Raw genomic sequence first — 25022 nt, 5'->3', positions numbered from 1 at the left:
CCATATCCCCGATCCCCATATCCCATATCCCCAATCCCCATATCCCTTGATTCCCTTAGTGCCCAAAAATCTATTGACCTCAGCCTTGAATATATTCAGAGACTCAGCATCCACAGCCCTCTGGGGCAGAGAGTTCCAAAGATTCACCACCCTCTGAGTGAAGACATTTCTCCTCATCTCCATCCTAAATGGCCGACCCCTTATCCTGAGACTGTGACCCCTGGTTCTAGACTCTCCAGCCCGGGGAAACATCCTCCCTGTACCTACCCTGTCAATCCCCCTCAGAATCTGTGATGCTGTTGTTCGTTGCTGAGAGAAAGGTCACAGAAGGGTCACACCCTACACTCGCCTTCAGTGTAGCAGCTTGCTAGGAGCTCGAAATTGCCCTTGCTCCAGGACAGGCCGTTAACCGTGGATTGGTTACCCTGTAATGCAGCCTCTGAACCACAGGAATCCAGGCTGATCCGATAGTCTACATCTAACCCGCAATGATACTTTATGTGCAGGCAGCTCAGCTCCGAGCAGCATTAACCAGTCCTAAACTGGAGTGAAATGAAACCCCTGGGTAAAGAGCTGTGCCCAGATATTGAGAGGCCCAATCACAATCTCATCGCCCCCCGAACTGACTGCCATCACTGCAGGTAATTCATTAATGAATATCAAGTTCAGAGACGCTCAGATCCACAAGGTGCTTTGAATGATACAGATGAGAATAAAAAGTGTTACGGTGATAATAATAATTAATAAATAGAGCTGATTCTTGCTGAGAGGTACTGTTCGATATTATAGACAAACTCCCACCACTCGCCAGGCCCCAGGTGGATATCTCCTCTTCAATGGCAGCATTACACTGTTGCATCAAACGTTCCCGTGAGTATGATTGCAGCCTCAGAAACACAGGAGCCTGTTTCAGGGGATTGCAGTGACATCGTCGTCACCAGGTTTTATTCCCAATCCTCACTGGGGTTGCACCTCCTGCTCTCTGCCCCCACCCCCGTGTGTACATTGCGTCTCCCCAAAGGTTGCGCAATTTCCCCCTTTCCCCTTTTGGTGGGGTCCCGAGGATGAAGTTCCTTGTTACCGTAACATCCCTCTCTCACCCATTTGCTTTTCCCAGTCGAAGTTTTGTTTCATTAATATCACACATTGTGAAACAGACAAAAAAAATCATAAACATCGTGCAGAAAGCAGCAGTGAAACCAGAAACCCTCTCGCAAAATACTGACATATTCTCAAGAAATCATCCTCTGGACTCGGAAGATCCACCAGCTCTCCTCTGGATAATTCCCGCTACGCAGTATTTCTCCGCCCTCAACGATCCCAATCTCCGTGTTCACTCAAGGGAGTCCAATCCTGAATTTTGGAATTCCAAAATCAATGTGTCTCTACTTTAATTTCAATCCCTGCGGTTGGTGTCTGTATGTTTATCCTGATGGTGTCATTCGTTTATATGTAAAAAGTCAGTTAGTGTCAGTGCCTTGATAAATGGGTTTGAATCCGCAGTGATACAGGTTCCCACTCGCCCAAGTCTCAGTCACCATTCCATGTCGTGATGTTGTCAGTGTGTCGGAGACCCAGTCTTCAGTCCACATACTAGTTACCTCACCCGCAACACGTTGCACACATCCCAAGATCATGCCACAACAAGCTATTCCTGCGTTTCAGGTTATCTCATCGAGAGATGGGGAGGTGGTCCGTGACTGTTGGAGTGTCTCGGCCATAACTTGCTGCACCCATATCGCGGCGTGTGTGGCCAGAGGGCTCAGTGACAAAACTCCCTGACTTGTGCAGCCACATCGGATGGTACTGAATGTTAGTTGCTGATTATTGTATCTGCAGATATTAAGCAGTGAGCGAGAGAGAGAGAGAGGAACAGAGAGAGAGAGAGAGAGACGGGGTGAGAGACACAGACAGAGAGAGAGAGACGGGGGCGGTGAGAAAGAGATGGACAAGGAACCTGGACATGTAATAGTGGACGATTATTGACAATCGGTCTCTGGGGGAAAGATTTGGCCTGAATTCCCACTCAGTCACTAACAGAACTGCCGGAATTCTGTTAATGTGATTCCCTTGCTGTTGCCGTGCTTTCTAGCAACTTATTACCAGATGTTCCCAGGGCCGCCAGATGTGGAGTTCTCAGCACCAGATGGCAGGTGTGCCTATATTGGCTGCTCAGATGGGATTAACGCCTCTATGTTTTACAGAGTGTGGTTTTATCAATGATGAGATCTTCACTGCGCTTGTCGGTGCCCTGAGTCAGGAGTCGGACCGCGAGGCTTGGCCACAGGCTCTCACCCGGAACAACAGCAGACAGAATGTTAAACGGGGTCAGGTCGAGCCCCACTCCAGTAATCAGACCATTGAGGATGGTGAGTCTTGGCACTGGCCTCTCCTGATGGCTTGTTTTATTCATTCACAGGATGTGGCAAGACCAGCATTTATTGCCCTTGAGAAGGAGGTGGTGAGCCGCCGCCTTGAACCGCTGCAGTCCGTGTGGTGAAGGTGCTCCCACGGTGCTGTTATGGAGGGGGTTCCAGGATTGTGGCCCAGTGACGATGAAGGAACAGTGATATATTCTGAAAATAATGGGGATCTGATTGAACCTGGACAGAGGGCTCCTGCGAGGGACGGAGGGTGGGGGGTGAGGGTGTTAGGGGCTCGGTGGAGGGTCGATGCATCTTGGCTTGTACATAGCTGGTCTTTTATCTCATTACTGTTTGTGGGAGCTTGCTGTGCATAAATTGGCTGCCACGTTACATTCCAACAGTGACCACACTTCAAAAGTACATCATTGGCTGTGAAGCACTTTGGGATGTCCTGAGGTTGTGACAGGCACTATATAAATGCAAGTCTGACTATTGACCCTGATTCTGGCTCTGGTTGCCATTGTTCTTGCTCTCACAGTTTGAGTGCCCGGCGGGGTGAGTGAGTGGGTGAGTGCCCGGCAGGTGGGTGAGTGAGTGAGTGCCCGGCAGGTGGCTGAGTGCCCGGCAGGTGGGTGAGTGCCCGGCAGGTGGGTGAGTGAGTGAGTGCCCGGCAGGTGGGTGAGTGAGTGAGTGCCCGACAGGTGGGTGAGTGCCCGGCAGGTGGGTGAGTGAGTGGATAAGTGGGTGAGTGCCCGGCGGGTGAGTGGGTGAGTGAGTGCCCGGCGGGGTGAGTGAGTGGGTGAGTTGAGTGGGTGAGTGCCTGGCGGGTGAGTGAGTGGGTGAGTGCCCGACGGGTGAGTGAGTGGGTGAGTGCCCGGCGGGGTGGGTGAGTGCCCGGCGGGATGAGGGAGTTGTGACCAACAGAATGGCCGATATTTACAGGGAGCAACCCGAAAATCTCAGGTCACGGACGTTCTGACAAGTTGTATGACACCACCTCATTATCTTCAACTTCCGTTTGTTGCCTGGCAGCCAGATTGGTGGGAAAACCAGCGGGATTGTCAGCGATCTCAGGGCAGGTCGGGGCCGGGGGGGTGGGGTCAAAGGTCAGTGCGGGGGGGGTTCGAGGGGCGGGAGGACGAAGCCTGGCGATCGGGGTAGGGGGGGGGGGGGGGGGTCAGCCGATTGCAAGTGCAATCAGTGGGGGAGGGGGTAAATGCCCCGGCCCTCCTGTCTACAGGCCGGGCTGGAAAGGGCGTTTTCCTGCTGAATGCACCGCTTCCATCTCCATTTCACTGCCGGCTTTCCTGAGCCCTGGAATCAATCCCATTATATTTAAATCACACCACTGCACTGTGGGAGCGGGATTCAAATATTATAATGAGGTGTCCGTCTCGTGAGTTGAATGCACACCTCACCTTCTGCCACCATAGCAACGGCAACAGCCGCGTCAAACCCCACCCCCACTGACCCCTGACCCGAGCCCCGACACCCCACACCCTCCCCACCACCGACCCAACATCCCCCCCGAACCCCTCCCACCCCGCGTGGGCTCAATATCCACCCCTTGTGACAGAATAATTAAAATTAAGATTCACTTAATCAGTTTCACTGTCCGGGGGGTCGGTCTGGGGGTCAGTCTGGGGGTCCGGAGGTCGGTCTGGGGTCCGGAGGTCGGTCTGGGGGTTGATCCAGGGGTTTGGGAGTCTGGGGGTCCGGAGGTCGGTCTGGGGGTCGGTCCAGGGGTTTGGGGTTCCGGGGGTCGGTCTGGGATCTGGAGGTCGGTCTGGGGTCCGGAGGTCGGTCTGGGGGTCGGTCCAGGGGTTTGGGGTTCCGGGGGTCGGTCTGGGATCTGGGGGTCGGTCTGGGGTCCGGAGGTCGGTCTGGGGGTCGGTCCAGGGGTTTGGGGGTCCGGGGGTCGGTCTGGGGTCTGGAAGTCGGTCTGGGGGTCGGTCCAGGGGTTTGGGGGTCCGGGGGTCTGTGGGTCGGTCTGGGGTCCGGAGGTCGGTCTGGGGTCCGGAGGTCGGTCTGGGGGTCGGTCCAGGGGTTTGGGGGTCCGGGGGTCTGGGGGTCGGTCTGGGGTCCGGAGGTCGGTCTGGGGGTCGGTCCAGGGGTTTGGGGGTCCGGTGGTCGGTCTGGGGTCCGGGGGTCGGTCTGGGGGTCGGTCCAGGTGTTTGGGGGTCCGGGGGTCGGTCTGGGGGTCAGTCCGGGGGTCCGGTTGGACTAACTGGGTCTCACTGGATGTTGCAGGGACTGAGCAGCGGCTGAGCAGGAGGCTTCCACCTGACAAGATCTTCAAAGCAATCGCCATGATGTTCCCAGACAGGGGATCTTCGAAGGACCTGAGAGAGAAGTGAGTTGGATACCTCCCCCTCGCTTCCCTCCCCCTCGCCCTCGCCCTCTCTCCCCTCGCCCTTTCTCCTCATAGGAGAGCCCTTTCATCCCAGGAGTCGGTCTGGTGAACCTTCGTTGCACTCCCTCCAAGGCAAGGATCGAGTCGGGGGTCGGGATTGGGGTCGGGGGGCATGTTGGGGTCGGGATTGGGGTCGGGGGGCATGTCGGGGTTGGGGCGGGTCGAGTCAGGGGTCGGGGCGGGGTGGGGGGTCGGGTTGGGCAGCGGGCTGCGGTGGGCAGTGACACTTGCTCCTCCTGTTTTGCAGGTACTGGGAGCTGACCGAACTCTGTGACCCCTCGGCACTGCCCCCCGAGTGCACTCCGAACATCGACGGGCCGAATGCTAAATCTGTGCAGCGTAAGCAATCGCTGCACTCCTTCCACACCCTGTTCTGCAGGCGCTGCTTCAAGTACGACTGTTTCTTGCACCGTAAGTAAATATCAGGCCATTTTCAACGCATTATATAATGACTGTTTGTACAGTTTGACCAGCTGGGCAGGGGCAGCTCCTGTGTATACGTCGGACGGGGAATTGGTGGCAGTGGTCATGCTGCAGAGCGCAAACACCAGCCCGAGGAAAGTGAAGGGAAGTGAGTCTGTCTTGGGGAAAGCTGCCAGTGTGAGAGATTTGCTCCAACATGTTTTTTTTTACTTTTGCAGCTTTTCACGCAACGCCAAACATGTACAAGCGGAAAAATAAAGAGATCTCGGTGGAAGCTGAAGCGTGCGGCACAGACTGCTTCATGCTGATGGTGAATTCATTCATTGTATTGTGTTAGTGGCTGGGAGGTCATTCCATGGGCTGTGTCCATGTGCAGGATTGGTGGAGCCCATCGCTCCACACTCGCATGTGCTGCCTGACTCAGTCCATCAGCACTGGGACGCCTGTGGAATTCACTGGGGGAGGGGGGAGAGGAGGTGGAGGATGCAAGGGGGAGGGGAGAGAGGGCGGGGGAGAGGGGAGGGGGGAAAGAGGGGGGAGGGGGGAATGAGAGAGGGGGGAGGGGAGGGGGAGAGGTAGGATAGAGAGAGGGAGGAGGTGAGGGGGAGGGGTAGGATAGAGAGTAGGGGGATGGAGGGGGGAGGGGTAGGCTAGAGAGATGGGGGAGGGGTAGGATAGGGGGAAGGGAGGGAGAGAGAGGAGGGGCAGGATAGAGAGAGGGAGGAGGGGAGAGAGGGGGGAGGGGAGAGAGGGGGGATGGGGAGAGGGGGAGGGGAGGGGTGGGATACGGAGAGGGGGGAGGGGAGAGGAGAGAGAGAGAGGGGGGAGGGGCGTGGGGTGGGAGATGGGGGAGGGGGAGGGGAGCGGGAGAATAGAGAGGGGGGAAGAGGAGAGGAGAGAGATGGGGGAGAGGGGAAGGGATGGGGAGGGAGGGGGGAATGAGAGAGGGGGGAGGGGAGAGAGGGGGAATGGGGAGGGGAATGGGGGAGGGAGGGGGAATGAGAGAGAGGGGGGAGGGGAGCGAGATGGGGGGAGAATGCAGGGGGATGGGGGAGAGGGGAAGGGGATGGGGAGGGGTGGAGGGCAGAGCCTCCCCTCCTGCTGGGTTTGCTGAGACGTGGCCTGGTTTGGGTGAGGTTTGGGGTGGATTGTGGTGAAGTTACAGTGTGGGGTTGCAGCAGATGCTGATCCTGATTTTGATCCCAATTCTCGGGCACAGGATGGAGCCAAGGAATTTTCCGCCTCTCTCTCCACCATCCAAAATAAAACACGGGCAAAGCGGAATGCAGGGCGGCGCAGAAAGCACCAGCACGGTAACTGTACCCAGCCCAGTGCCCCTCCCACCGCGCTCAGCGAGACCAGAGACGGCGACAGTGACCGAGAATGTAGCGGCGAAAACTCCCAGAGCTTCTCAGGTAAGTCATCAAACTCTCCCCCACGCCTCCCCTGGGGTCAAACCCTCCACTCCCCTCCCCCCACTGGGCTCAGCCCTCCTCCCTCACCGTGGTCAATCCCCCCGGGGTCAAACCCCTCCCTAGGGTTAACGAGGGGTCAAACCCTCTGCACAGTGTCCCCCCCCCCCAGCCCAGGGTCCAAATCCGCGTCCCCTCTGTCCGAGCCCCTCGATCCGGTTCCAGCCCGATAACCCGCTCACTGTTTGTGTTGCAGATTTGTCGGAAGGAAGTTCCCGCAGCCAGACGCCCGTCAAGTTGAAGCCAAAGTCTGGACCGTGCGAGACAGATGATCTCTGCGGGACCCCCGGGCAGGGAGGGACCCCCGGGCAGGGTGTGGATCCGGGGAAGGGCGAGGGTCTGGGTCAAGGCGAGACCCCCAGGCAGGGCGAGATCCCAGAGACCCCCGAGCATGGCGGAGCCCCTGGGCAGGGCGGGACGCCCGAGATGCCTGGGCAGGGCAGGACCACTGAGAACCCCGGGCAATGTGGGACCCCTGGGCAGTGCGGGAACCCCAGGCAGTGTGGGACCACTGAGGCGCCCGGGCAGGGCGAGATCCCAGAGACTCCCGGGCAGTTCGAGACCCCCGGGCAGGGTGAGGGCCCCGGGCAGAGCGAGGGTCCCGGGCAGAGCGAGGGTGCTGAGATGGATGAGCACAGTGCGAGCCCACAGCTTGTGACCTGGATCAGTGCCGAGGAATCGCTTTTCCGCGTGTTGCACGGCACCTACTTCAACAACTTCTGCGCCATCGCCAGACTGATCAAAACCAAGAGCTGCAGACAGGTAGGGAGAGGGCTAATGGTCTAGTTACTGAGAGATCGGGTGGATAGGGCTAATGGTCTAGTTACTGAGAGATCGGGTGGATAGGGCTAATGGTCTAGTTACTGAGAGATCGGGTGGAGAGTGTTAACGGACTAGTTACTGAGAGATCGGGTGGATAGGGTTAACGGGCTAGTTACTGAGAGATTGGAGGGAGAATGTTAACGGACTAGTTACTGAGAGATTGGAGGGAGAGTGTTAACGGGCTAGTTACTGAGGGTTCGGAGGGAGAGGGTTAACGGACTAGTTACTGAGAGATCGGGTGGAGAGTGTTAACGGTCGAGTTATTGAGAGATCGGGTGGAGAGGGTTGACACTAGTTACTGAGAGATCGGGTGGAGAGGGTTAACGGATTAGTTACTGAGAGATCGGTTGGAGAGGGTTAACGGACTAGTTATAGAGAGATCGGGTGGAGACTGTTAACGGTGTTAGATCTCTTAATTTCCAATGAAATACGAACTTCGATTGTAGTTTTAATGTCACTTTATTTTGGCAGACAGCAACAAGCTCTTGGCTTTAAGCCAGGTCTTTGTCCATCTGAGACCACATGGTCAAAATGGCTATACTTATACCTGGATCAATTTACAGAAAAGAACTCGCCTTCTTTGACCTTATTGGCTCAATTAAGTCTTTTAACCTTTTAATTGGCTCGCTACCCAAAGGTCCTAAAATGTCAAGTTGATTGATGACTTAATGCAACATGCTCCCACTCACATAGCATCTCTGACTTGGTGTCTGTAAATTTTCACAGCCTGTCTAAATGCAACCTGTTTGAATTCTCTATCAATCCCCCCTTTGATTCTTTCACAAACTGAATTATAAAACATCAGGTATCACTGGTTAAACATTCTACAAAATAATTTCATACATGTTAATAGAGTTTCCTTCTAAAATTTGTTGATGTGTTTTGCCACATGTCCGGACTAGTAGCTTCCACACAAATTTACACCAACCCGAGTTCCATCGTGGCCACAATGGAAGTCTGGTTTTAGTAGGTTAATTAACCTTATTCCAATTTACTCCAAATCAATATCTTCGTTCAACCAGTAAACAACCTTCCCTTAAGCATAACATACCCCTGTGCCACGTACAGACGGTCTGCTGGGACCTGCAAGGTGTCTCACATGCGGGACAGCACCGACAGCTGCCTGGTCGCAACAACATTTAATCAACATAAACAAACAATATAAAAGTAAAACAATTACAACAAATAGAATTAAACCTTCCACCAATGAAGTTCCTATTGAACCTAGCCATTCAGTGGCTCCACTCCACAAAGTGAATGATGGGGGTTGCTTAAGTTTTTCTACCTCCTTTTGGATATGCTCCGCTAAGTGGGTAATTTTTTTTGAGCTATCTGGGATATATGTGCAACACTCAGTTCCGAGTAGGGTGCAAGCACCTCCCTTTTCAGCCAGGATGTAATCAAGGGCCAGTCTATTCTGTAGGGCTACTGTGCGGATTGCTACCATTTCTGCATTGATTTTAATTAGGGCCTCTGAGGTATCGTTGGCTACCCGTTCCACAACGGATGCCATGTTAATGGATTCCCTTGCCAGTCTGGCAGTCCCATACCTGGGGATCAGAATGGCAAAGAACCTCTCTGTTTCTGTGATAGCTCTCTTAGCACGTGTAAATGTTCTGACAGTGACTTTATATGATACATATAAGGCACAATGTCGGCTAAATAGCAGGATCCCATCCAATTCTGGGGCAGCCAAGGGTAGGCCTTGTGGCCACACACCCAATAGGTGCCATTATAGGCAATGAATGTTAGCTGTTTCTTTGTCAGCAACACTCCGGGGCCTGTCCAGGCTTTTCCATCTGTTTTATTCATAATCCCCGTTACATTAAAAATTCCCACATCGGCCCAGTTTGGACGGTTCCGTGGCTTGATTATATTATAATTCCGGGAGCAGTTACTATACCCCATATTTTGGCCTCCTTTGATGTTTCTAATCAGACAGACCGATTCCCCCGGTCTTCCGATTCCCGTTGTATTAGTGATAACAAAAAATGGGGACCGTTTGGAATTATTGTAGCATGGTTGGTATCCTCCTTCAAAGGTAGTCAGATTGTAACCTGCTGACTTCCATTTACGTGCCCAGTTTTCCGTATCCTGAAACGCATTGCCTGTTTTATTTTGATTAATTATCCACTCAGCCATTTCCGAGATATTCAAGGGAACTGGCCTCAAGGGAATCCCTCCCTTTGAGTGAATAGGAATATGCGCACACACCCAACAACTAGAAATGTTACCTTGTTTGGCATAAATGTATGACATATATAAAAAGGTATTTACATGTAATTCTCTTGCTACCCTACTATTTCCCTTTGGTGCAGAGGGTCGGCTAGTAAGAAGTAGGCCTATGCCTAGAATACCTACAATCAATAATACAGTAAATTTATACATTTTGGCAAAAAGTAATTGTTCTTATTAGATTTCAGCTTCAGTTACGGGTGCTCGTTTAACGTGTAAAGCTTGGATCCAGGCTTTCTTTCCTTGGACTTTTAACAGCTGCCTGGGTGGTCAATAACACTTGATAAGGTCCCTCCCACTTGGCACCCAAAGGTTCTTTATGCAACTTTTTCACATACACCCAGACTCCCGGGATGATGTCGTGTCCTCCTTCGGGTGGATTTCCCCAAGCTGCCAATACCTGTCGGGAAACAGAACTAATAGCATTGGTTAAGTTCTGACAGTATGATAACAAAGTGTCACTCATTAAGTGAACATCAGCTTTCCGTAAATCGATAGTTCCTGGCAGCGACATGGGTCTTCCTGTTATAATTTCAAATGGGCTTAGACCTGTAGTTATGTTCGGGGTTGCCCTAATGCTACATAGCACTATTGGTAGTGCCTGGGGCCATGCTGTTCCTTCTTGGTGATATTTGGCAAGCTGTTGTTTCAGAGTTCGATTCATTCGTTCTACTTGTCCTGATGATTGTGGATGATGAGGACAGTGTAAATCCCACGTAATGTTCAGTAACCTACTGACTTCTTGGCAGACAGCACCTGTGAAATGTGTTCCCTGATCTGAGTCAATGCTACTCTGGACTCCCCATCGGGGAATATAATCCTTACACAAGACCTTTGCAGTGTGATTGGCTGTGGCTCTTTTAGTTGGGACAGCTTCTACCCATCTAGAGAATCTGTCGACCATGACAAGAATGTTAGTGTATCCTTGGCATGAAGGAAGAGATATATAATCAACCTGCAGATGCTGGAATGGTCCGACAGGGGCAGGGGGCCTCAGTTGGGACATTACCGTGATGGGTCCAGAATTATTTTTCTGGCAGACCACACAGCGGTCTGTTACCAGCTGAGCATGTTTTTTAAATCCCCGACCCCACCAGCTTTTCTGGAACCGTGCCATCATTTGTTGTGAGGCCAAGTGTCCCCACGAGTGGATCTGTTGGGCTAAAAAAGGCAGAAGCGCTTGTGGCGCGACTGGCTTGTCGGTAACTCTTTGTCTCCAGACACCATCTTCGCATAGCTTAATTCCTGCCTCAATCCATGTCCATTTTTCCTCTCGGGCGCACTCGCCTTGCATTGTTTGAAGGTCTCGTGTCAGAGTCCTGAGTGCTTTCAATCTGCACACCTGTGTTGGTTCTTCTGGAGGAACGCCCTGTGAGGCGGCATCTTTAGCTGCCTGGTCGCCTAGGGCATTTCCCTGTGCTTCTGTGGTATTTACCTTGGTATGGGACTTACACTTCAGGATGGACACTTCCTGAGGTAATCGTATGGTCTCTAGAAAGTCTCGGACTTCTTTTCCATTTCGGATAGGTGTACCAGCAGCAGTGAGGAATCCCCTTTTCCGCCATAACAGACCAAAGTCGTGAGCGACTCCAAAAGCATAACGCGAATCTGTGTAGACATTAGCTGTCTGTCCTTCTGCTATTCGACATGCTTCTGACAGGGCCCGTAACTCGGCCTGTTGTGCTGACGTTCCTGAGGGTAAACATCCTTTTGCCACTACCTCATATAAGGTTGTAACTGCCCATCCTGCTTTTCTGGTACCATTGTCAACAAAGGAGGAACCATCTGTAAACAGGATGAGGTCTGGGTTGTGCAGAGGCTCCTCTGCTGCTAAGGCTGCTTCTTCTGTTTCTTTTAAAATCTCCACGCAGTCATGCTCTTCACATTCTCCCCCCTCTTGCTCCCTCGATTCTGACATCGGGAGCATAGTTGCGGGATTAACCGGGCTGGCCCGGACGATATGGAGATTAGGAGCTTCCAAAACTGCTGTCCAGCGGGTCCATCTAGCTGCCGTCACCTGAGACATTCTATTCATAGACAGCAAAGCATGTACAGTGTGGGGACACTTGACAATCAGCTTTTGGTCGAGGACTAACCCACAGTGATCATTACCGCTCGACATGTAGCTTCCATGGCCCTTAGGCAACTTCCCCATCCGAGGGCTACCGCATCCAGTTTTGCCAAATAATAGCCAATAGGTCTTTGCCGATCCCCATGTTCTTGTGTCAATATAGCTGTCATATATCCTTCTTTCTCATGGACAAACAGGGTAAATGGCTTACCACTGTCGGGGATTCCCAGAGCCTGTGCCGAATGCAAAGCCTTTTTCAAACTCAGGAAGGCCTCTTGCTGTTCTTTAGAGGCACGTTTCCCCTTTAAAATATCATTCAATGGCTGAGCAAGGTGTGTGAAGGAGTCAATCCAATTTCTGTTAAAGTTACACAATCCCAAAAAAGACCTTAGTTCCTGAATAGTGGTGGGGTTTTTTAGCAGCCCAAATGGCTGCAGTTCTATCCTGGGTAAGTTCTCTCTTTCCTTGTGAAATCTTTTGTTCCAGGTATACAACCTCTTCTTGGAATATTTGTGCTTTGTCGATGCTGGCTTTATGTCCTTTCAGCCGAAGGTGATCCAGCAAAGCTCGTAAATCTTGTTCATGCTGTTCTTCCGTGTTTGAAGCTAGCAGGATATCGTCTACATATTGGATGACTGTGGATGACAGGGGAGGTAATTCTCGCAAATGGCTTTGTAAAGCCATGTGGAATACCGTAGGGCTGTTGTGGAAACCCTGCGGTAACCGGGTCCAAGTATACTGTTGTCCTTGGACTGTGAAAGCAAACCACTGTCGAACCTCCAGTGCCAGAGGCACCGACCAAAATCCGTTGGCCACATCTATAACCGAGAAATATTTATGTTCCGGTTTGAGGGCATTAAAAAGGGTGGAGGGATCTGCGACCAAAGGAGCTTTTTGATCAATACACTGGTTAGCTTTCCTATAATCGACAGTCAAACGCCAAGTCTCATTAGATTTCTGTACCGGCCACACGGGGCTATTGGAGGAGCTATGCGTTTTAAGAAGCACCCCTTGTTTCTCCAATTGCTGAATAACCGGTAAGATTCCCGCGATGACAATTGGACTGATGGGATACTGTTTAGTACATGGAGGCTTGGTCCCTGTAAATGACGCAGGCTCCATCTGGAGTAGGCCACAATCGTTCTTATCTTTAGCCCATATCGGGTGTTCCTTCAATTCTTCTTTCTTCAAAGTTCTAATTGACCATGTCACGCGACCATCCTCGAAATGCAACGATGAATCTATTTGGATTAGAACGTCCATTCCCAAAAGGGGTTGATCTACTGGGCCTATCCAGACCGGTGTGGTTAGTTCATGTGGACCCAGCCCTATAAGTACCGGTGTTGTCCTTTTAATTTCCATTTTACGGCCCCCAACTCCGTAGGCTGTACGTGCCCTACCATCCAACGGCAAAAAGTCTCCATATTGTAGGGATAAACATGTTAATTCCGCCCCTGTGTCCAAAAGGCAGTCCACATCCTTATCGCCCACCCTCACAGTTATATATAGCCCATCTCCCCTTTGTTGTATTAGTGCGAGGAGGGGGGCCAGGGTGGGCTCTAATCATTTTTTGCTATCCCAAGTAACTCCTTCTGTTGTTGTATTGTCAGTCGCTTAAATGCTTCTATGAGGTCGTTATCTTGTGACAAGCCTGGTTTGTTGGCTGAATTGTATCCCTGGCTGCGTCCTCTTCCCCAGCCATGACCTTTCTGTTTTGCCCTGCACGTCTTGGCCCAGTGACCTTCTTTCCCACAATAATGACATTTTCCGAGTAATTTTCCTAATGACTGTTTATCGGAATCCTGGGATTTCCATCCCATAGCCTGTACAGCTCGGACTTTAGCTCCCATATCCCGATCTAATTGGTTGCATCGATCCACCAATGCTGCAAAGGCAGTTCCTCTACCTTCCCAGTCCGGTAACACTACCTTAAGCATTTTGGACAGTTCTGGCTTTAGACCTGCCACGAAAGCTGCTTTCAGGGGTCCAAACACTTGTTCATCCATTTCCTCATCCGTATTATTCATACCCGAATGTTCTAGCCACGTGCATCTAAACCGCTCGCCATACTCCAGGACCTCCTCTGTTCCTTTCTGTTGGCAGGCTGCAATTTTTCCCCAGTCTGTCTTAGCTGGGCTGAAGGCTTGCAGCCAGTGTTTAATTGCCTCCCATCCTGCGTCTAATTCTTGCTCATTCTGCCCCAAAGCTTCTTCTACCTTGTCGTGCAATTTTCTTCCTTTGTGATTTTGGCACCATTATGGTCAAAATTTGCACTCCGTCCCAGGGATGAAGTTGATATATATTTCTTAAGCGGTCCAATTGGTTCCACGTTTTCACTCCCCCTTTCTTTGGATTGGGCAATTCCTTGGACCATTTATCAATTTTCTCTGGGTCTGCCGGATCATGAAATAAGTATTCTGCATACACTCTTTTCCTCATTTATATGGTTCCGCCCTCATCCGCAGTCTCTTCTGATTTGACTACAACTCGTCTTTTTTTAAACGGGGCAAAGCGCACCCCTAATTCTTCATCATCCTCCGACCCTGTATCGTCAGAGGATTCAGAATCCGTATCTATTCCTCGGTCGTGTCCTCGGGTTTGCGCTTTTAATTTATCCAAACATGGGTACCCTGGGAATTGACCGATACATTTTCCTTTTCGTATTACTGTCTCTTGACCTAATGATTTTTTTCATTCTTTAATTTCACCTTTAAGATCTTTAACTTCTGCTTCCGACTTTTCAAGTTCAAGCTTTTTCTGTCGCAGCTGTGCACAAACAGCTTGCTCTTATCTCCTGCTGCCATAATACGGATTTCTTTACTGGGCTCTCGAGTCGTAGGCTTTCTAGCCGATCAATCGGTCGGTGATTAATTAACGAACACACCGCCGAAGTTTATGGGACCTCGAGCTGACTACCAACCGGAGGGTTCGCAAACTGGAGGTTTTCGGAATCACGTAGAAGGAGAGGCGAATTTAGACTTTTGACCGAGGACTTTTATAAAGAGGAGTCCTTACCTCAGTATGTAGGTCCGATGTCCAAAATTCAATTTCTTTCCTCAGCGATCCTGTTTGTGACGCCAAAATTGTTAGATCTCTTAATTTCCAATGAAATACGAACTCCGATTGTAGTTTTAATGTCACTTTATTTTGGCAGACAGCAACAAGCTCTTGGCTTTAAGCCAGGTCTTTGTCGTTCTGAGACCACATGGTCAAAATGGCTGTACTTATACGTGGATCAATTTACAGAAAAGAACTCGCCTTCTTTGACCTTATTGGCTCAATTAAGAGTCTTTTAACCTTTTAATTGGCTCGCTACCCAAAGGTCCTAATATGTCAAGTTGATTGATGACTTAATGCAACATGCTCCCACTCACGTAGCATCTCTGACTTGGTGTCTGTAAATTTTCACAGCCTATATAAATGCAGCCTGTTTGAATTCTCTATCAACGGACTAGTTACTGAGAGATTGGGCGGAGAGTGTTAACGGACTAGTTGCTGAGAGATCGGAGGGAGAGTGTTAACGGACGAGTTACTGAGAGATCGGAGGGAGAGTCTTAACGGGCTAGTTACTGAGATATTGGAGGGAGAGGGTTAACGGACTAGTTACTGAGGGATCGGATGGAGAGTGTTAACATCTAGTTACTGAGAGATCGGGTGGAGAAGGTTAACGGCCTAGTTACTGAGAGATCGGAGGGAGAGTGTGAGCGGACTAGTTACTGAGAGAACGGGTGGAGAGTGTTAAAGGACTAGTTACTGAGAGATCGGGTGGAGAGTGTTAACGGACTAGTTGCTGAGAGATCGGGTGGAGAGGGTTAACGGACTAGTTGCTGAGAAATCGGATGGAGGGTGTTAACGGACTAGTTACTGAGAGATCGGGTTGAGAGGGTTAACGGACTGGTTACTGAGAGATCGGGTGGAGAGTGTTAACGGGCTAATCATTGAGAGATCGGGTGGAGAGGGTTAACGGACGAGTTACTGAGAGATCGGGTGGAGAGTGTTAACGGACTAGTTACTGAGAGATCGGATGAAGAGGATTAACGGGCTAGTTACTGAGAGATCGGAGGGAGAGTCTTAACGGGCTAGTTACTGAGATATTGGAGGGAGAGTGTTAACGGGCGAGTTACTGAGAGATCGGGTGGAGAAGGTTAACGGCCTAGTTACTGAGAGATCGGAGGGAGAGTGTTAGCGGACTAGTTACTGAGAGATCGGAGGGAGAGTGTTAACGGACTAGTTACTGAGAGATCGGAGGGAGAGTGTTAACGGACTAGTTACTGAGAGATCGGAGGGAGAGTGTTAACGGACTAGTTAGTGAGAGATCGGAGGGAGAGTGTGAATGGACTAGTTACTGAGAGATTGGGTGGAGAGGGTTAACGAACGAGTTACTGAGAGATCGGAGGGAGAGTGTTAACGGACTAGTTACTGAGAGATCGGGTGGAGAGTGTTAACGGACTAGTTACTGAGAGATCGGGTGGTGGGGATTAACGGACTAGTTACTGAGAGATCAGGTGGAGAGGGTTAGCGGACTAGTTACTGAGAGATTGGGTGGAGAGTGTTAATGGACCAGTTATTGAGAGATCGGAGGGAGAGTGTTAACGGACTAGTTACTGAGAGATCGGGCGGAGAGTGTTAACGGACTAGTTACTGAGAGATCGGGTGGAGAGTGTGAACAGACTAGTTACTGACAGATCGGGTGGAGAGTGTTAACGGACTAGTTACTGAGGGATCGGATGAAGAGTGTTAACGGACTAGTTACTGAGAGATCGGGTGGAGAGTGTTAACGGACTAGTTACTGAGAGATCGGGTGGAGGGGGTTAACGGGTTAGTTACTGAGAGATCGGGTGGAGAGTGTTAACGGCCTAGTTACTGAGATATCGCGTGGAGAGTGTTAACGGACTAGTTACTGAGAGATCGGGCGGAGAGTGTTAACGGACTAGTTACGGAGAGAACGAGTGGAGAGGGTTAACGGGCTAGTTACTGAGAGATCAGGTGGGAGAGTGTTAACGGACTAGTTACTGAGAGATGAGGTGGAGAAGTTTAACGGACTAGTTACTGAGGGTTCGGGTGGAGAGGGTTAGCGGACTAGTTACTGAGGCTCGGAGGGAGAGGGTTAACGGACTAGTTACTGAGAGATCGGGTGGGAGAGGGTTAACGGACAAGTTGCTCAGAGATCGGAGGGAGAGTGTTAACGGACTAGTTACTGAGAGATTGGGTGGGAGAGGGTTAACGTACTAGTTCGTGAGAGGTCGGGTGGAGAGGGTTAATGGACTAGTTACTGAGAGATCGGGTGGAGAGTGTTAATGGACTAGTTACTGAGAGATCGGGTGGAGAGTGTTAATGGACTAGTTACTGAGCGATCGGGTGGAGAGTGTTAATGGACTAGTTACTGAGAGATCGGGTGGAGAGTGTTAATGGACTAGTTACTGAGCGATCGGGTGGAGAGTGTTAATGGACTAGTTACTGAGAGATCGGGTGGAGAGTGTTAATGGACTAGTTACTGAGAGATCGGGTGGAGAGTGTTAATGGACTAGTTACTGAGAGATCGGGTGGAGAGTGTTAATGGACTAGTTACTGAGAGATCGGAGGGAGAGAGTTAACGGACGAGTTACTGCGAGATCGGAGGGAGAGGGTTAACGGACTAGTTACTGAGAAATCGGGTGGTGAGTATTAATGGACGAGTTACTGAGCGATCAGAGGGAGAGGGTTAACGGACTAGTTACTGAGAGATCGGGTGGAGAGTGTTAGCGGACTAGTTACTGAGAGCTCGGGTGGAGAGTGTTAATGGACCAGTTATTGAGAGATCGGAGGCAGAGTGTTAACGGACTAGTTACTGAGAGATCGGAGAGAGAGTGTTAACGGACTAGTTACTGAGAGATCGGAGGGAGAGTGTTAACGGACGAGTTACTGAGAGATCAGGTGGAGAGGGTTAACGGACTAGTTACTGAGAGATCGTGTGGAGAGTGTTAACGGGCGAGTTACTGAGAGATCGGGTGGAGAGGGTTAATGGACTAGCTACTGAGAGATCTGGTGGAGAGTGTTAACGGACGAGTTACTGAGAGATCGTGTGCAGAGTGTTAACGGACTAGTTACTGAGAGATCGGGTGAAGAGGGTTAACAGGCTAGTTACTGAGAGATCGCGTGGAGAGGGTTAACGGACTAGTTACTGAGAGATCTGGTGGAGAGTGTTATTGGACGAGTTACTGAGAGATCGGGTGGAGAGTATTAACGGGCTAGTTACTGAGAGATCGGATGAAGAGGATTAACGGGCTAGTTACTGAGAGATCGGAGGGAGCGTCTTAACGGGCGAGTGACTGAGATATTGCAGGGAGAGTGTTAACGGACTAGTTACTGAGAGATCGGAGGGAGAGTGTTAACGGACTAGTTACTGAGAGCTCGGGTGGAGAGTGTTAATGGACCAGTTATTGAGAGATCGGAGGCAGAGTGTTAACGGACTAGTTACTGAGAGATCGGAGAGAGAGTGTTAACGGACTAGTTACTGAGAGATCGGAGGGAGAGTGTTAACGGACGAGTTACTGAGAGATCAGGTGGAGAGGGTTAACGGACTAGTTACTGAGAGATCGTGTAGAGAGTGTTAACGGACGAGTTACTGAGAGATCGGGTGGAGGGGGTTAACGGACTAGTTACTGAGAGATCGTGTGGAGAGTGTTAACGGGCGAGTTACTGAGAGATCGGGTGGAGAGGGTTAATGGACTAGCTACTGAGAGATCTGGTGGAGAGTGTTAACGGACGAGTTACTGAGAGATCGTGTGGAGAGTGTTAACGGACTAGTTACTGAGAGATCGGGTGGAGAGTATTAACGGGCTAGTTACTGAGAGATCGGGTGGAGAGGGTTAACAGGCTAGTTACTGAGAGATCGCGTGGAGAGGGTTAACGGACTAGTTACTGAGAGATCTGGTGGAGAGTGTTATTGGACGAGTTACTGAGAGATCGGGTGGAGAGTATTAACGGGCTAGTTACTGAGAGATCGGATGAAGAGGATTAACGGGCTAGTTACTGAGAGATCGGAGGGAGCGTCTTAACGGGCGAGTGACTGAGATATTGGAGGGAGAGTGTTAACGGGCGAGTTACTGAGAGATCGGGTGGAGAGGGTTAACGGACTAGTTACTGAGGGATCGGATGGAGAGTGTTAACATCTAGTTACTGAGAGATCGGGTGGAGAAGGTTAACGGCCTAGTTACTGAGAGATCGGAGGGAGAGTGTAAACGGACTAGTTACTGAGAGATCGGAGGGAGATTGTTAACGGACTAGTTAGTGAGAGATCGGAGGGAGAGTGTGAATGGACTAGTTACTGAGAGATTGGGTGGAGAGGGTTAACGGACGAGTTACTGAGAGATCGGAGGGAGAGTGTTAACGGACTAGTTACTGAGAGATCGGGTGGAGAGTGTTAATGGACTAGTTACTGAGAGATCGGAGGGAGAGAGTTAACGGACGAGTTACTGCGAGATCGGAGGGAGAGTGTAAACGGACTAGTTACTGAGAAATCGGGTGGAGAGTGTTAACAGACTAGTTACTGAGAAATAGGAGGGAGAGTGTTAACGGGCTAATCATTGAGAGATAGGGTGGAGACGGTTAACGGACCAGTTACTGAGAGATCGGGTGGAGAGTGTTAATGGACTAGTTACTGAGAGATCTGGTGGAGAGTGTTAACGGACTAGTTACTGAGAGATCGGGTGGAGAGTGTTAACGGGCGAGTTACTGAGAGATCGGGTGGAGAGGGTTAACGGGTTAGTTACTGAGAGATCGGGTGGAGAGTGTTAACGGCCTAGTTACTGAGATATCACATGGAGAGTGTTAACGGTCTAGTTACTGAGAGATCGGGTGGAGAGGGTTAACGGACTAGTTACTGAGAAATCGGGTAGAGAGGGTTAACAGGCTAGTTACTGAGAAATCGGGTAGAGAGGGTTAACAGGCTAGTTACTGAGAGATCGCGTGGAGAGGGTTAACGGACTAGTTACTGAGAGATCTGGTGGAGAGTGTTATTGGACGAGTTACTGAGAGATCGGGTGGAGAGTATTAACGGGCTAGTTACTGAGAGATCGGATGAAGAGGATTAACGGGCTAGTTACTGAGAGATCGGAGGGAGAGTCTTAACGGGCGAGTTACTGAGATATTGGAGGGAGAGTGTTAACGGGCGAGTTACTGAGGGATCGGATGGAGAGTGTTAACATCTAGTTACTGAGAGATCGGGTGGAGAAGGTTAACGGCCTAGTTACTGAGAGATCGGAGGGAGAGTGTTAGCGGACTAGTTACTGAGAGATCGGAGGGAGAGTGTAAACGGACTAGTTACTGAGAGATCGGAGGGAGAGTGTTAACGGACTAGTTAGTGAGAGATCGGAGGGAGAGTGTGAATGGACTAGTTACTGAGAGATTGGGTGGAGAGGGTTAACGGACGAGTTACTGAGAGATTGGAGGGAGAGTGTTAATGGACTAGTTACTGAGAGATCGGGTGGAGAGTGTTAATGGACTAGTTACTGAGAGATCGGAGGGAGAGAGTTAACGGACGAGTTACTGCGAGATCGGGTGGAGAGTGTAAACGGACTAGTTACTGAGAAATCGGGTGGAGAGTGTTAACGGACTAGTTACTGAGAGATCGGGTGGAGAGTGTTAACGGACTAGTTACTGAGAGATCGGGTGGAGAGTGTTAACGGGCGAGTTACTGAGATCGGGTGGAGAGGGTTAACGGGTTAGTTACTGAGAGATCGGGTGGAGAGTGTTAACGGCCTAGTTACTGAGATATCACATGGAGAGTGTTAACGGTCTAGTTACTGAGAGATCGGGTGGAGAGGGTTAACGGACTAGTTACTGAGAAATCGGGTAGAGAGGGTTAACAGGCTAGTTACTGAGAAATCGGGTAGAGAGGGTTAACAGGCTAGTTACTGAGAGATCGCGTGGAGAGGGTTAACGGACTAGTTACTGAGAGATCTGGTGGAGAGTGTTATTGGACGAGTTACTGAGAGATCGGGTGGAGAGTATTAACGGGCTAGTTACTGAGAGATCGGATGAAGAGGATTAACGGGCTAGTTACTGAGAGATCGGAGGGAGAGTCTTAACGGGCGAGTTACTGAGATATTGGAGGGAGAGTGTTAACGGGCGAGTTACTGAGGGATCGGATGGAGAGTGTTAACATCTAGTTACTGAGAGATCGGGTGGAGAAGGTTAACGGCCTAGTTACTGAGAGATCGGAGGGAGAGTGTTAGCGGACTAGTTACTGAGAGATCGGAGGGAGAGTGTAAACGGACTAGTTACTGAGAGATCGGAGGGAGAGTGTTAACGGACTAGTTAGTGAGAGATCGGAGGGAGAGGGTTAACGGACGAGTTACTGAGAGATTGGAGGGAGAGTGTTAATGGACTAGTTACTGAGAGATCGGGTGGAGAGTGTTAATGGACTAGTTACTGAGAGATCGGAGGGAGAGAGTTAACGGACGAGTTACTGCGAGATCGGGTGGAGAGTGTAAACGGACTAGTTACTGAGAAATCGGGTGGAGAGTGTTAACGGACTAGTTACTGAGAGATCGGGTGGAGAGTGTTAACGGACTAGTTACTGAGAGATCGGGTGGAGAGTGTTAACGGGCGAGTTACTGAGATCGGGTGGAGAGTGTTAACGGCCTAGTTACTGAGATATCACATGGAGAGTGTTAACGGTCTAGTTACTGAGAGTTCGGGCGGAGAGTGTTAACGGACTAGTTACTGAGAGATCGGGTGGAGAGGGTTAACGGACTAGTTACTGAGAAATCGGGTGGAGAGGGTTAACAGGCTAGTTACTGAGAGATCGCGTGGAGAGGGTTAACGGACTAGTTACTGAGAGATCTGGTGGAGAGTGTTATTGGACGAGTTACTGAGAGATCGGGTGGAGAGTATTAACGGGCTAGTTACTGAGAGATCGGATGAAGAGGATTAACGGGCTAGTTACTGAGAGATCGGAGGGAGAGTCTTAACGGGCGAGTTACTGAGGGATCGGATGGAGAGTGTTAACATCTAGTTACTGAGAGATCGGGTGGAGAAGGTTAACGGACTGGTTACTGAGAGATCGGAGGGAGAGTGTTAGCGGACTAGTTACTGAGAGATCGGAGGGAGAGTGTAAACGGACTAGTTACTGAGAGATCGGAGGGAGAGTGTTAACGGACTAGTTAGTGAGAGATCGGAGGGAGAGTGTGAATGGACTAGTTACTGAGAGATTGGGTGGAGAGGGTTAACGGACGAGTTACTGAGAGATTGGAGGGAGAGTGTTAACGGACTAGTTACAGAGAGATCGGGTGGAGAGTGTTAATGGACTAGTGACTGAGAGATCGGAGGGAGAGAGTTAACGGACGAGTTACTGCGAGATCGGAGGGAGAGTGTAAACGGACTAGTTACTGAGAAATCGGGTGGAGAGTGTTAATGGACGAGTTACTGAGAGATCAGAGGGAGAGTGTTAACGGACTAGTTACTGAGAGATCGGGTGGAGAGTGTTAATGGACTAGTTACTGAGAGATCGGAGGGAGAGAGTTAACGGACGAGTTACTGCGAGATCGGAGGGAGAGTGTAAACGGACTAGTTACTGAGAAATCGGGTGGAGAGTGTTAACGGACTAGTTACTGAGAGATCGGGTGGAGAGTGTTAATGGACTAGTTACTGAGAGATCTGGTGGAGAGTGTTAATGGACTAGTTACTGAGAGATCTGGTGGAGAGTGTTAACGGACTAGTTACTGAGAGATCGGGTGGAGAGTGTTAACGGGCGATTTACTGAGATCGGGTGGAGAGTGTTAACGGCCTAGTTACTGAGATATCACATGGAGAGTGTTAACGGTCTAGTTACTGAGAGTTCGGGCGGAGAGTGTTAACGGACTAGTTACTGAGAGATCGGGTGGAGAGGGTTAACGGACTAGTTACTGAGAAATCGGGTGGAGAGGGTTAACAGGCTAGTTACTGAGAGATCGCGTGGAGAGGGTTAACGGACTAGTTACTGAGAGATCTGGTGGAGAGTGTTATTGGACGAGTTACTGAGAGATCGGGTGGAGAGTATTAACGGGCTAGTTACTGAGAGATCGGATGAAGAGGATTAACGGGCTAGTTACTGAGAAATCGGAGGGAGAGTGTTAACGGGCGAGTTACTGAGGGATCGGATGGAGAGTGTTAACATCTAGTTACTGAGAGATCGGGTGGAGAAGGTTAACGGCCTAGTTACTGAGAGATCGGAGGGAGAGTGTTAGCGGACTAGTTACTGAGAGATCGGAGGGAGAGTGTAAACGGACTAGTTACTGAGAGATCGGAGGGAGAGTGTTAACGGACTAGTTAGTGAGAGATCGGAGGGAGAGTGTGAATGGACTAGTTACTGAGAGATTGGGTGGAGAGGGTTAACGGACGAGTTACTGAGAGATTGGAGGGAGAGTGTTAACGGACTAGTTACAGAGAGATCGGGTGGAGAGTGTTAATGGACTAGTGACTGAGAGATCGGAGGGAGAGAGTTAACGGACGAGTTACTGCGAGATCGGAGGGAGAGTGTAAACGGACTAGTTACTGAGAAATCGGGTGGAGAGTGTTAATGGACGAGTTACTGAGAGATCAGAGGGAGAGTGTTAACGGACTAGTTACTGAGAGATCGGGTGGAGAGTGTTAACGGACTAGTTACTGAGAAATCGGAGGGAGAGTGTTAACGGGCTAATCATTGAGAGATCGGGTGGAGACGGTTAACGGACCAGTTACTGAGAGATCGGAGGGAGAGTGTTAACGGACTAGTTACTGAGAGATCGGGTGGAGAGTGTTAATGGACTAGTTATTGAGAGATCGGAGGGAGAATGTTAACGGACTAGTTACTGAGAGATCGGAGAGAGAGTGTTAACGGACTAGTTACTGAGAGATCGGAGGGAGAGTGTTAATGGGCGAGTTACTGAGAAATCGGGTGGAGAGGGTTAACGGGTTAGTTACTGAGAGATCGGGTGGAGAGTGTTAACAGGCGAGTTACTGAGAGATCGGGTGGAGAGGGTTAACGGGTTAGTTACTGAGAGATCGCGTGGAGAGGGTTAACGGACTAGTTACTGAGAGATCGGGTGGAGAGTATTAACGGGCGAGTTACTGAGAGATCGGGTGGAGAGTGTTAATGGACTAGTTACTGAGAGATCGGGTGGAGAGGGTTAACGGGCTAGTTACTGAGAGATCGGGTGGAGAGTGTTATTGGACTACTTACTGAGAGATCGGATGGAGAGGGTTAACGGACTATTTAATGAGAGATCAGGTAGAGAGGGTTAACGGACTAGTTACTGAGCGATCGGGTGGAGAGTGTTAACGGACTAGTTACTGAGAGATCGGGTGGAGAGGGTTAACGGACTGGTTACTGAGAGATCGGAGGGAGTGTGTTAACCGGCTAATCATTGAGAGATCGGGTGGAGAGTGTTAACGGACTAGTTACTAAGAGATCGTGTGGAGAGTGTTAACGGCCTTGTTACTGAGATATCACATGGAGAGTGTTAACGGTCTAGTTACTGAGAGATCGGGTGGAGAGGGTTAACGGACTAGTTACTGAGAGATCGGATGGAGAGTGTTAACGGGCGAGTTAATGAGAGATCAGGTAGAGAGGGTTAACGGACTAGTTACTGAGCGATCGGGTGGAGAGTGTTAATGGACTAGTTATTGAGAGATCGGAGGAAGAGTGTTAACGGACTAGTTACTGAGAGATCGGGCGGAGAGTGTTAACGGACTAGTTACTGAGAGATCGGGTGGAGAGTGTTAACGGACTAGTTACTGACAGATCGGGTGGAGAGTGTTAACGGACTAGTTACTGAGAGATCGCGTGGAGAGTGTTAATGGACTAGTTACTGAGAGATTGGGTGGAGGGGGTTAACGGGTTAGTTACTGAGAGATCGGGTGGAGAGTGTTAACGGGCGAGTTACTGAGAGATCGGGTGGAGAGGGTTAACGGGTTAGTTACTGAGAGATCGCGTGGAGAGGGTTAACGGACTAGTTACTGAGAGATCGGGTGGAGAGTATTAACGGGCGAGTTACTGAGAGATCGGGTGGAGAGTGTTAATGGACTAGTTACTGAGAGATCGGGTGGAGAGGGTTAACGGGCTAGTTACTGAGAGATCGGGTGGAGAGTGTTATTGGACTACTTACTGAGAGATCGGGTGGAGAGTGTTAACGGACTAGTTACTGAGAGATCGCGTGGAGAGTGTTAATGGACTAGTTACTGAGAGATTGGGTGGAGGGGGTTAACGGGTTAGTTACTGA

At 50.3% G+C, this 25022-nt stretch overlaps 1 protein-coding gene across 2 annotated transcripts in view; it reads left to right on the top strand.

The window, feature by feature from the left end:
• LOC139242409 (histone-lysine N-methyltransferase EZH2-like) overlaps positions 1-25022 on the top strand; it is a 54800-nt gene that overhangs the window by 5237 nt on the left and 24541 nt on the right. For both annotated transcript variants that reach the window (XR_011589173.1, XM_070870344.1), the window contains exons 4-9: positions 2205-2369; positions 4617-4719; positions 5027-5190; positions 5421-5512; positions 6422-6617; positions 6871-7436. Coding sequence is in view for 1 of the 2 variants with exons in the window: in XM_070870344.1 (XP_070726445.1) it covers positions 2205-2369; positions 4617-4719; positions 5027-5190; positions 5421-5512; positions 6422-6617; positions 6871-7436 (1286 nt within the window). In the remaining variant the exon portion in view is untranslated. The remainder of the gene's footprint in view (positions 1-2204; positions 2370-4616; positions 4720-5026; positions 5191-5420; positions 5513-6421; positions 6618-6870; positions 7437-25022) is intronic.

The sequence above is a fragment of the Pristiophorus japonicus genome, unplaced genomic scaffold, assembly GCF_044704955.1.
Source record: "Pristiophorus japonicus isolate sPriJap1 unplaced genomic scaffold, sPriJap1.hap1 HAP1_SCAFFOLD_1322, whole genome shotgun sequence".
Classification (NCBI taxonomy): domain Eukaryota; kingdom Metazoa; phylum Chordata; class Chondrichthyes; family Pristiophoridae; genus Pristiophorus; species Pristiophorus japonicus.
Note: the sequence above shows the minus strand (reverse complement) of the source record. Positions and strands in the feature narration are given on the sequence as shown.